At 32.4% G+C, this 12850-nt stretch overlaps 3 protein-coding genes across 3 annotated transcripts; 1 reads left to right on the top strand and 2 right to left on the bottom strand.

Moving 5' to 3' along the window:
• Nucleotides 1-1572: 1572 nt before the first annotated feature.
• Nucleotides 1573-2574, bottom strand: LOC137809770 (dof zinc finger protein DOF5.8-like). The gene has a single exon (XM_068610854.1). The coding sequence runs from the start codon at nt 2538-2540 to the stop codon at nt 1755-1757; it is 786 nt and encodes a 261-aa protein (XP_068466955.1). The 5' UTR covers nt 2541-2574; the 3' UTR covers nt 1573-1754.
• Nucleotides 2575-5903: 3329 nt separating this feature from the next.
• On the top strand, nt 5904-7667 carry LOC137812058 (uncharacterized protein C6G9.01c). Its single transcript, XM_068613946.1, has 2 exons — nt 5904-6143; nt 6877-7667. Exon 2 carries the CDS (start codon nt 6893-6895, stop codon nt 7277-7279), a length of 387 nt encoding a protein of 128 aa, XP_068470047.1. The 5' UTR covers nt 5904-6143; nt 6877-6892; the 3' UTR covers nt 7280-7667.
• Nucleotides 7668-9679: 2012 nt separating this feature from the next.
• Nucleotides 9680-12048, bottom strand: LOC137812057 (small ribosomal subunit protein eS6-like). Its single transcript, XM_068613945.1, has 6 exons — nt 11948-12048; nt 11797-11861; nt 11328-11385; nt 11139-11247; nt 10534-10806; nt 9680-10087 (listed from the first exon to the last, which is right to left on the bottom strand). The coding sequence occupies exons 1-6, from the start codon at nt 11951-11953 to the stop codon at nt 9849-9851; spliced, it is 750 nt and encodes a 249-aa protein (XP_068470046.1). The 5' UTR covers nt 11954-12048; the 3' UTR covers nt 9680-9848.
• Nucleotides 12049-12850: the final 802 nt, after the last annotated feature.

Genomic DNA, 12850 nt, shown 5'->3' with positions numbered 1-12850 from the left:
ATTTTTTTCAGCTAGTGATATATATAACTTTATCGAAGTTTATGATTTAACAAACTACGTAAAACGAAGAAATACAAGAATGAATTAAATTGTGTTTTTAAACATTTTAAAATCTTATGTAAGAAGAAAAACACAAGAATGAATTAAATTGTGTTTTTATACATGTTAAAATATTACGCAAAAAGGTATGATCTCTAGTTTTCAATAACAAAAGGAAGAATTAGATTATATATATTGTTTAAAAAATAAAAGAATAAAAAATATTTGTATATTAATTTATCTTAAGATTATGTACTCACCAATAAGTGGTCTTCATTTTTTTCCATTACCGGAGGATACATAGAATAAAGTTATTCTTTTTGTAGGAAACATAGGACTTATTCTTATTTTGTAGTTTTTCTATTTGATTAAAAATTAAATTATTCCCAAAAAAATTAATATACTATAATTGAATAAACCAAATCCTCATAAATCTTTTCTATACCTTATAAGGTAATCAGTAACTCAATCAAATCATTCTAAAAATTTGACAGCAACAATACCACTTTTGTTTATCATTCCTTGTGAGTGTTGTTTTTGTCTTATATATGTTTATATATATATATTATTTTTAATTTTCTTGTAAGTATTTAATACAAGTTTATTTAACTAACGTCAGTTTTGTCAAATCCAAACCTTTTTTACCCACACAAAAAATGTTCAGATTTAAAACTATTTTTTATCCACGCAAAACAAATGTTAGCATATTATTGTTCAATATGTTAATTTTAAAAAAAAAGTTAATATTAGTTGAAAAAGAAATTAAAGAAAAACTTACTTTTTATAACTATACTATTGACAATTTATAAGTATTATTGATACGTCTACTACTACTATGCAGTGATGATATATAAAACTAGAAATAAAGGTCAAATGTATATATTTTTTACTTTACAAGAAGTAAATACTACAAGTAATTTAGATAAATTTATCATTGAGAACATATACATGCAAACAGAAAATGGTTAAATTATCGTATAATACTCAAAACAAATTACGGTTTAAATGAAAAAAATGTTTTAACTAATATGAAGTGGACTATAGGATTTGTAAAATTAGGTTTATCACTTCTTTTAATAATCTAAATATTATAATAAATTATAAATATTAAATGAGTGTAATATTAACAAGTTTCTTAGAATTAAATTAACAAATCCTTAGCACAGAATTATATATTGGCATCCAGAAGACAAAAAAAAAAAAAGGCAGAATTATATTGCGTAAAAGAAGAAGTAAAGTTAAGCATTTAGATTCTGGATCTACCTATAAAGCCGAAGTGATTTAGTCACCCCACATGCAGAATTAATGGGGAACAACCTTTTCCATCAACTTTTGAAACCAAGATTTAACCTCTTTCATGCAAAGCTTCACCACATAAGTAGCCTTAATCCTGGTTAATTATCAATCTACTTTCCTCATCCTCGTCACACTTCCCTTCAAAGCTAGTTTGCTTTAAACAAAACAGAGGATCGTAAAAAGTGAAAAAGAAAAATGGCTATGGTTGCTATTGCTAATGCTAATGCTCCGTTCACATCATAATAAAACCCTCTTCCATTAATCAATCAACAACATAATTTAATTAAATAATATAAATACACATCCCGCAACCTTATTATGATACTAGAAGGAAAAATCAAAATCAAACACATGAAGTTGGTAACAGGACAGGACAATGTTTCTCCATCTCTGCACTTTTAGCTTGTTCCATAGGATTATTATTGAGGAGGACGATACCCTGAGAGATGAAGCCAATGATTTGGGATCAAAGAGGAAGGACCACCTTTGACATTGTTCTGATCAGAGTTTCCACCGATGGAAGTGGCGTTGATAGTAGCACTCCACAAAGAGGCATCAGAACCAGCCGTAAGGTTTGTACTTGAAACATTATTAATCAAGCTTTGTGGGCAATGAGCAGAGGGAGAAGCAGCAGTGCCACTAGCCATGTTTGATGCAAGCAAACGCTGTGGTGCAGGATAGAGAGATTCCACCCTCTCTCTGGTTCCCATGTGATGGAACCGCAGAGGAAAAGAAGAAGCAGCGTTGAAGCCAGAGAGAAGAGGCAAACTAGAAGGAGAACCCGCAACATTGAGGCTCTGAGAATGAAGCGTTGCAAGAGATGACAAATACCCTCTTCCACCACCACCACCACCACCAAGTTGATGATAGTAAGGGCTAGTGGAGTGAAGCATAGTGAGTGGTGAAGGCTTCATCAAATTTGACAGTGGTTGTGTGAGTGAATGGGAAGGTGAAGAAGAATCTGTTTTGCCACGTTTGGCTTTACGGGAAGCACCACCAACAGGTATGTTCCTGAAGGTTCCGCCATGCGTCCAGTACCTTTTACACGTTTTGCAGAAGTGACGAGGCTGTGAGAGACTGTAGTTGTTGAAGTAGCAGAACTTGGTGTTGGTGGAATCGCAGCGAGGACATTTGTGCTGCGGTTTTGGTGCTGCAACTGCAAGCTGAATTTTTGTATTTTCCTCTCTCCCTTCTTCTTGTTCCATAGCTTAGTGTTTGCGTGTGGATGGGGTTAATTTGCTATGTATTTATATTTGTGTGTACTATGAAATGGTTGGTGGCATGGATTCTAAATAAAAGCGTGTCCTGTTCCAGATATCGGGGGCTGTGTAGAGGCGCCACGTGTCCAATGTGTTTGAGATTCCTCTATAGTTGCCAAAAACCAATGCCATGATTACATGATGGTGCATGGTTTTTACTGCCTCCCCACAATGAACCCATAAAAGAACCAAGCATATCTATAAAATTTAATCTGAATGTTATGAGGGTATCTGAAACAAGGTGTTGGAATTAATTGAGTAGGATCTTGTTAAATCTGAGTGGGTTCTGGGGATCTATGTTTAATAAATTTGAGAGTTGTGAAGTATTATTGAAATACCAAATGAGAAAAGATGAGAGAAGGGAAAAATGGTGTTTATGCAAAATTGGGTGAAGGGGATTGATGTGAAACGTTTAGAAAGTCCAAAAATGAAGGGTCCCAATCTGGGGTGTTTGAAATGGGAAATTGGATTGGGGGTGTGGTGAGAGAGGTGTCAGATTATGATAAAAGTATAAACAAAATAAATGGGGTAGAGTGTGGAGTCCCTTCTATGGCCAACTAAGATGACATGAAAATGGAATTGAAATAATGCACTGAAAAAGTGGTGAGGTTTACCAGCAGAAACCTTCGAAACAAGGGGGAACACAAACCACCTGAAACTTATTTCACACCCTTGATCCTTCCCTATCACCTCTGACTCCGAATCAACTAACATTTTTTTATTTATTTTTAAAACATTAAATATACTGATTTGTACTTAATAATAAGAAAATTCTTTAAAAGAACTTTATAACTTTTCTAGAGTATCTTTTATATATAAAAGAAGAAAGTTTTGGATAAAAGATTTCCTTCCAAAATTATGCTACTTTTGTAAATATACATTGAGTTAACTGAATAAATATATTTACAATACCAAAATTGAAAACAATAAACACAGTTAATAATGCAAAATGGAAACGCATATTTAAAATTTAATTTTCTACCTTAAAATTTAGCGTATATTAATTTGAAAAATTATTATATTTTTAGAAATTTTATAATAACTAAATATATATTTTAGAAATTATCATATTATAATATAAATTATTAATTTAAACTTCAATTGGAAACAAATTTGAATTAAATTAACAATAAATTAGCGGGTATTCATTTATTAAATTTAAACTAATTTTATAGTAGCAAAATATAATAAGCTTGTCAATTTCAGACTATTATGGTTGTTGAGTTTTGTAGAGTTATACATGTTATGAAGGTAACTCAAAAGATGGGGCTTACTAATGTCTGACTTGAATGTAATTTTGTCTTGTTTTGTGTCGCGTTTACTGTTAGGACTAATGTTCCGTGGATGTTTCGTAGTCGATGGAATACTTGTCTTAATTACGATGGAAAAATTAAGGTTAGGGTTACTCATATTTTTCGTAAAGGGAATGTATGTGTTGATAAGTTGAGTAATTTAAGATTTATTCATAGTTAATCATTTCATTGGTATAATAAGCTTCATCTAGTTTGTTCTTAGAATTCTCTATGAATAGGTATCGTCTACCTATGTATCGTTTTTGTTAACATATGGGTTTTGGTCTAGTCCCTCCATAATTTTGTCTTTTTTTTAATAATATTTTTTTTGTGATGACAAATGATTGAGGTATTAGCTTAGCTGAGATGTCAAATTACATAGTGATACCTAACATGAAAGCTTTTATATATATAAAAAAAAACGTCACATGATTATGTCTTTAAATTTGAAAAACTTAATGGAACTCAACTTAGGGAGACGAAATAAAAAAAAAAAATAATAAGATAAAAAAAAATAATTAAACCGTAAATTGAAAGAAAAATAAAATACTAATATCATTTATAGTTAAACTTTTTAGCTTATTATTATTTTATTTACATATAATTTTAATATAACTATAAATATAATAAAATAGAGAATATAATTATTACTTTAATAGTAATATATAAGGAGTTACTCGACCATTGGTGCAGAAAAGCTAAATCATGGCAGTCATTTTAGTATTAAAATAGCAGTTCTTTGATCGTTGTCTTTCAGCACGTAGTCTATTTTCTTCAAGCAAAAACAGTGGTTATTTAATCGTCGTGTTATATTCACTCTAAAACAACTGTAATGGTAAAAGTCATTGTTTTAGACCCTCCCTAACTCAGCACACATGGTGCCCTAAAATGATGATGAAGAGAAGTGGTCGGCTCATTGCAACGGCAACGAGCAGCGACGAATGGTGGCACAAGAATACCTACAGTGAAAACAATGATGGTGGAAGGCAATGAACATCTGCACCAACAATGGATAAACGAATAAGAGAAAAAAAATAAGTAAGGGAGGATTCGGATAGAGTGAATTAAATAAACTTACAAAGACAAAGAGCTCGAAGATGAAGAAGAAGGAGAGAGAGCACGAAGACAAAGAAAGGACAAGCGCGAGAAGACTACGAAAGCCTAAGTAGCACGTTACAAATTAAGATAATAAAATGTGTGTAAAACGGTGACTATTGAAGTAATCGCCTATGTAGACCAAGCGTTTTGGTCTACAAAGGCCGCTATTTTAATAGTCGCGATTGTAGACCAAAGCGCTTGGTCTACAAAGACGATCAAACCACCGCTTTAAACTTATTTTAATTTAAAAAACGTTACCATGTTTTGATGAACAACTTTTGGTAGTAAGCGCTGTGAATTTATTATGGACCTTTTTCCACTAGTAGAGATGAATGTGTATCTCTATTTAAAAATAAAATAAAATTGGTGTATAATATTATTTATTTTAGAAGAAATCTCTCTAATTCATTGTTAGTCTCAATAATCTATCCATTATAAAGTACTTATATGTATTATTTTTTACGCATTTTGCTAGATACTAAGGACGTGTACAGAGAGATAATATAAGTTAAGGCAATTATTTCTTGCAGCATATCATTCCATCCCATGGGTAAAATAATCAAAATTTCCTTAAATAAAATAGAGATATCGATATTAAAATATATTTTTATATTTTTTTTACATATGTTTTTAGATTTTTTTTTTAAATAAATTTTTTTATTGTGGAATTTTTTTTTTGAATTTTTTTTTTGTTATGGAATTATTTTTATAAAGTGAGATTTTGATTTTTGAATTTTATTTTTAAAACACAATAATCTCTTCAAAATCTACTTTTTCAGATGTATTATTTTTAAAATGAAGAACATTTTCAAAAATTTAAAAGTATTTACGGTGCACGTTCAAAAACGTTGGATCTAGGAAGAATTTGCCTATAACATAAACCCAATTTTGAAACATATTTTTGCAACCATAAAAAAAAATTGAGAAAGGATTGATGGACATATTGGCCCATTAATGTTTGCCCTAATTTCCTAACCCTAACCCAACTCTTCTCACTCTCATATCATCCTTCTCAATCCCACACCACACGCATCCACGCGCCGCTGCCGTTTGTTCTGCCGCCACCATTACCGCTAAGACGCAGTTACGCAGCTCTACTCATCGCCGGCGTGAACGACGCCCTTCCCGCATTCTCAAGTCGTGTTCGTCGTGGCAATAGGTTGGTCCTCCACTTTCCTTCGCAACCCACTGAGTTATTCTGATTGCTATGTATGATGTTGTTTGTTTAACTTTAATCGCGTTCCCCTTGATCGCGCACTGGTATAATCGTTACCCCTCTTTTTTTTTTTCTCTGAAATTTTATGTGCACTTTCTGATTTCGTATAAATACAGCGTTTCTTTGTTTTATCACATTTGTGCAAATTTATCTGTAGGTAGTGATCATTGGTTTTTAGTTACATGGTAGTTTTGTGTTATGGTAAGAATAAAATACCGGTTTTAGTTCGCCAATGGATGCAGGGATTCAGTCTAATTATACTGCCTCTGACAGCAATTGAACTCAGAGAGTTCATTCTAATTTTGAAATTCATTTGATTCTTGACGACACATTATTAGAAGGAAACTACTGGGAATATTATACACTCCCAATGTGAGATACCGGTTTAAAACCCTGGTTCTCTGTTTGAATGGAATATCTGCTGCTTTTAGTTGGATCTGTATTTTTACTCTTTTGTATTACATTTTTCCTTCTGATGATATAAAATGTACTTATTCATCCTTTTCAATTTTATGAATATCGAACCTGAGAATCTAATCTTGAATGAAAAAATGCTGGCCCTAGCAACTGTGGTTCAAAATTTTGGCCTAGCTGGTCTCAATCTTCTTTCTTCAAGTGTTTTTCTTAATGTTTGTTGAATATTTCAGTCTCACTAAGATTGTAACGTGATGTGCAGCTTTCTTTTCATTTCAATGACGAAGAAGAGTTCTAAAACAACACCAATTCAGTTACAGGAGAATACTGTTGCGACAGAGGAGAAACCCTCTTCTACACCAAAAAAAGCATGTAATGAAATTGATGAAATATTTGCTGGAAAAAAGAGGAAGAAATCTGATATGAAAAAGACTGGAAAATCTGACGAAGTAAAGAAGAGTACTGATAAAACAAAGAAGAAGAGGAAGAATGTGAAGAGAAAAACTGATAGATCAGACCATGGTGAGTTTGCAGACCGACCTTCTCAACCAAAAAGGAAAACCGAGGACGGTTTTACCATCTACACTGAAGATGACTTAGGTATTAATAATGCAGATGCTGGAAATACCCCTCTCTGCCCATTTGACTGCTCTTGTTGCTTTTGATGGTAATTGTATAATGTTATATGCACTCAATTCCTTTCTCTGATGATTGACAGTGTTGGGGTTGTCACTCACAGTCTTGGATTTGTAATCTAGGGCCATAACTTTTTACTTAATTATATTTATAGTTGGGCAAAAAGTGGCCTGACTTATCATGCGGTAAGCTTGAATTCCTTAGATCTAGATACACGATTCCTTGGGTGATTTCAGGTGTGGAATTTTGCAGCAGTTATATCCTCCCATGTAACACAGATGTTCATCATGCATGGCACTTATTAGGTTTGAGAATGTTTTAAAAGCGGGTTGTGTTCTGGGCGTATAATTTTGTCTCATTTTTTCATGTTCACAAAACCCAACTTATTTATGAGTTCTATATTTATTTTCTTTTTAATTGCTTGTATGATTCACACCACAAGAACTGGAAATCATCAGAGAAACCTTGATAATCGATGTTATTAGTACGTTTTCTCGTAACCACATAAGTTGAACAGGAATGTTTGCACAAATGGGTGTTTTGTTTATACTTATTTCAAACCACAAATGCGTGTGCCTGTAACAGGGAATGTAATTGTGAATTTACATGCAAAAGACAACATGGAATTCGTACACGAGCACTACCTTTGGCAAGAGCAAAACCTATCGATTGACTCCACGCCTGGAGGTGTGTTTTGTACAATGAGTAATTTGTTTTATAACAAAAGTCAAAGTCAATTACAAAATTATTTGTGGACTTTATTTTATTTATAACTTGTTTTAATGTAAAAAAATTGTGAAATGTACATTTTGATAATCTTCTATTTATTGGTAGAAAAAATGTTTTTATAATAGAGAAGTATATTTTTTACTTTTGTAATCTATAATCGTGTTTCAATAGAAAGGTTTTATAGAACACAGATTTTAAAGTCATGGAACTATAAAGCATGGGAGATGCTCTTATAGTAGACCCTCCCTCTGAATAATTGGTCCATCCTCATCATCTAACGTTATGTTAAGTTCTCAGTTTGCTATTGTGCCATTGATCAAACTGTGTCAACGAACTGCTAATATAAAACTACAATCTTCAACCTCAAATTATGTGTTTTTCAATCTCAAGAATAATTTGTCACAGCTTCCACTGCTGCAAAAGTTATAAGGACTTTCAAATTACTATCATCCTTTCCATGAGCTGAGTCGTAGTCCCACTATAAACACTGCTCTTAAAATCCATTCAATCTTATTAGATTTACATGCCTAAAACCAGATATTTATCTTCTCCAACATTAGACTTTTGCTTACTTCTTATAACGATTACTGATCATAATGTTGGAATTACTCCATAGTTCTTCACTATAGTTTAAATACTTGTACAAATCACTTCCAACTCCTTAAATCAATCTAAAGATTGTTTTCTCAATCCTATAAGATTTGAGTAAGTATAAAATGCAGCCCTTCCTAAACTCCATGGGATGATTGTGCTCCCACCCAGGCGGGGGTTTTCCGTCTCATCGTCAGTATTTTCTACCACTACCCTTTTGTTAGCAAGAACTAAAATTTGTTAAATAGTCCTAATACATTGTGGGTCCAGATACAGAATATTTTAAAAAAATACATGGCCCTATGTTAAAAATTTTACACCACTAAATTCAAAAAAATTAATTTCCATTTTTTTCATCAACCAAACACTTTTTTATCAACATTTTTTTTTCTATCAACAACTCTTCCTAAATCATTTTATGGACCGTATCAAATGAAAAAGTACAGGAACAACGCCGAATAAGTTCTTTTACGATTAAAAGATCATTAGTTCTCCTTTACGTTTTGATATAGATTTTTTACTGCATATACTATATATGTATTCCACAAATGAGTTATGGAGCTAATGCCAAGTTCAACTTCAGTTACATTATAACCCTACTTTAGTTCGACTTTAGTTTGATCAATGTCATAAATAATAGTATTGAATATAATAATTTTAACCAAGCCATTATTTTCTATAAAACATGAAAAATTACAAATTAAATTTAAAAACATATTAACGTATAGGTTAAGTTGACTTCATACAGTTCAGCACCAACTTAAAGAACAATAAACTTAGATTAAATTTAACCTAAACATTAAAAATATCTCACTTGAAATATTAGAATTTTGTTAAATCATTTTAAATTCATTAATACGCCCATGTGCTGCTAGAACCAATCCAAAATAAAGCTACCGTAATGAGCACAGTAAAATTGCCTTGTTCAAAAGATTTTACTGGGACAATGCTACTTTTCGATTTATGCAATTTTGGATGAAACAAATAAATTTTGCAAAAAGCATATAAAACACTTGTTCGTGTTAATCGTAATCCCGACGTAGCATAAAATGAAATGTAATATGAAGTTTTTATAGATGCCAACACATGAAATATATAAAAGTTCCAACTAGGCAAAAATCATTCCATTCGATTGAACTCTAACAAAAATCATTGAAAATTACTCAAATAAACTCAATGTGTTTAAATTGCAAAACCATAAATGTTTATCATAAACACCCGCCGCCGAGACTCCCAAAAACTAAAGTGAAGTTTAAACCTCACCAGATCTCACTGAGTCTATGCAGTAACGGTGGGTTTGGAAGCACTAGAAATTTTGGACCTACGCTTGGCCAAGCTTTCACTCCGGCGTTCTCTCTGCTCCTTCAATCTGGAAGCAAGCAGTTTCTGATACTCTGCTGCTTCTGACTTTGCCTTAGAAATTCTTTTCTTCTTGTCAGCAATTCTTGCTCGCTTCCTTTGGAGAGTCAAAGGAGTGACCAAACGTTGAATCTTTGGAGCTTTGCTCACTTTTTTCCCTGTAACCAATCATCCATTACATATTAAATCACAATCACAAATCCTGTTCAATAAATTGGATATCAAAGCTGAGTAGAAGAGTGTAAGAACTCTTTATTTCAAATATCACATCCCATCATAAACATTCATTACTTGGTTTCATATTCGAAAATGTACAGGGAAATCGTTTTTCAGTAAATTGTTTGATGTTTTCTAAATGTAGAGGTTATTACTGAAAGTTAAATTATGGTTTCACTGTAAAAAAAACGTTAGTTGTCCACAAGAGAAAATACTAGATATTTGATCAGAATATCCATAGATTAGGTGAATAAATCCAAACTTGGAACTGTAGAGTTCCTGCTGTATACACAGCTTAATAGGTTGCTTAACATTATTATTCATTAACATTTTTTCTCAGTCTACCAAGCATACAGAAACTCAGAATTTGTGGATGTCAAAAACTTACCAGCTTTATTAGTGAATGTTCGACGGTATGTGTTTACATACTTTCTCACATCATCATCCTTGGACAGGTTGAACAGCTTTCGAATTTTTGATGCTCTCTTTGGACCCCTCATCCTTGGCTTTTCAACATCAGTGAGACCTGGCAAATCATTGTCGCCCTTCTTCACAATAACCAAGTTCAAAACAGAGAGGTCAGGGCTAACAATGCATCCTCGAACAGACTTCCTTCTACGCTCTCCATTGCGCCTTCCGTATCCACGGAAACATGGAGTTCCTGTCAAATGCAAACAAAATTATCAAGTCTGCAAATAAACATGGCTATGAGAATACTGATAATAACAACTTTATGGTAAAAACTAAAAGTCATTGTATGAAGACACAAGGGTCCTCAGTCAACAACAACACATAATAAGACCCACCATAAAAAAAAAAAGAAAAAAAGAATAAGCAGGTAGAGAAAAAGAAGAATCCATTTTAAAGTTTTCAAGACAACATCCAAATGTTTAACATGGCAGCCATACTAATGCATCCACCATCTATCAACTATAATTATGATTTGTTTATAAACCAAAACAACAACGGACTGAAGCAGTAGAAGAATCTTACCTCTATGGAGCAAGAGACGCACACGACCAGGGGTCAGCACTCCCTGCTTCATTGGGAAGCCTTGTTTGTCACACCCACCAGTGATTTTAAAAACATAGCCTTTAAACTCCTTCGGTAACAAAATTATGGAGGTTAATTGATAACTTTTTAACACTCAAAAAACAAGAAAAACAAGCAGAATGAACATACCTCGCCCAGGGCATCACCAAGGACCTCTTGGGAGATCCTCTTGTCCCAAAATGCTCGACTGCAATAAAAAACAGAAGAACACATGAACAAGTGACATAAAAGGTCCCCAAACGAAACTAACATACAAATGAACTCCCATATCAACTTACAAAGAACATAATCAACTTCAAATCCCAACGAATATCAAGTTAACTAAGCTATCCATGTTCATTATGAATGGATATTGAGATGCAATGCAAGTAACAAATACTAGAACAACAATCGTGACAGTGGTTAATTATAAAGCTAAAAAAGGCAGCCTAAAGAAAGAAACGATTAACCTACAACAAAAGACCTTAAGCGAATTCAAAATAATAATCAATATTAGTCGGAAACGCATAGCACAAAGCAACATTATTCTAAGCAGAAGATGCAAAACGGAATAAAAGAGTAAGATAACTGAAACATCAAAAGAAAGCAGAAAGATTACAGCTTGAGGTCGTCATCGATTTCGAGCTTCTTCTGACATCCAGTAGTGGGATTTGCAATGTTAAACTGTAGAAGAATGGACCATGTTAGAGAGAGGAGAAGAGACGAAAAAAAATCGAAAACGGAAGCAATTAGGGTTTGGGAGAGAAGACCTTCATTCTGCAAGCTGCTTCTGATCCCGCCGCGCCTAACTCTCTGCGTGCTTTTGGAAACTATAAATACATAAGGGCAAACTCGGTAACGACGAATAAAGATAGGGTTTTGCAAGTTTGGGCTTTTATACTCTCTACTTCACTGTTTTGGGCCCCCTTCCTCGGAGCAAACGTAATCTATATCATTTTTGCTTCCTGCTACCTCGTTATTTCTAATTGCACTCCCATAAATTTAAAATATCCACTCTACCTTTTCACATTTTATTTGAAAGTTAGTTGCTTTTGACCCTAAACCCTAAATTATTTTATTTATTATTTTAATTTTTTATTATATTATAATATAAAAAAATACATTAATAAAAGCTGTATCTTAATAAATGTAATTGATAATTAATTATATTGTAAATATTTATTATTATTATTATTATTATTATTGTGTATAATTAATTATGTTAATAAGTACATTAAATTATATTTATAATTTCTTTACAAATCCTGGCTTCATAATGTGATAGATTTAACTTAAAAGATTAAAATTCTTTTGGTTTAGAACATTGTTTTATCAACGTGACTGGTGATGCTCCCAGCTTTGATGACTTTTGGGTTTTTTTCTTGTCTCACCCTCACACATGTCTATACTCCAAGTTTCATGTTCATTTTGACATCTTAAGAGTAAATGATTGAAATTTATTTATTTATTTATTTATTTTCAGCATAAACGTTGCAGCAACAATGAATGAGTGGTTATTGATTGCTAGTTAACACAAGTAATGGATAATTTTTTTATAACAATATTTTGATTAAATAATTAACTGTTAACTAGTTATATAATATTGATAATTAATAATAATAGATTATATAAAGACAAAAAAAGATACGTGAGAAGTAACAAAATATCAACCA

Source organism: Phaseolus vulgaris, chromosome 2 (genome assembly GCF_000499845.2).
Source record: "Phaseolus vulgaris cultivar G19833 chromosome 2, P. vulgaris v2.0, whole genome shotgun sequence".
Classification (NCBI taxonomy): Eukaryota; Viridiplantae; Streptophyta; class Magnoliopsida; order Fabales; family Fabaceae; genus Phaseolus; species Phaseolus vulgaris.
The sequence above is the reverse complement of the archived record's forward strand: the minus strand, read 5'-3'. Positions and strand labels throughout refer to the sequence as shown.

Excerpts from the sequence above, each read along its gene's own strand:
- LOC137812057 (XM_068613945.1), bottom strand. Across the intron at positions 10,807-11,138 it reads GCGTCTCTTGCTCCATAGAG|GAACTCCATGTTTCCGTGGA; the intron begins GTAAGATTCTTC and ends TGCATTTGACAG. Across the intron at positions 10,088-10,533 it reads AACATTCACTAATAAAGCTG|GGAAAAAAGTGAGCAAAGCT; the intron begins GTAAGTTTTTGA and ends GATTGGTTACAG.
- LOC137812058 (XM_068613946.1), top strand. The coding sequence starts at position 6,893 with ATGACGAAGAAGAGTTCTAAAACAACACCAATTCAGTTACAGGAGAAT.
- LOC137809770 (XM_068610854.1), bottom strand. The coding sequence starts at position 2,540 with ATGGAACAAGAAGAAGGGAGAGAGGAAAATACAAAAATTCAGCTTGCA.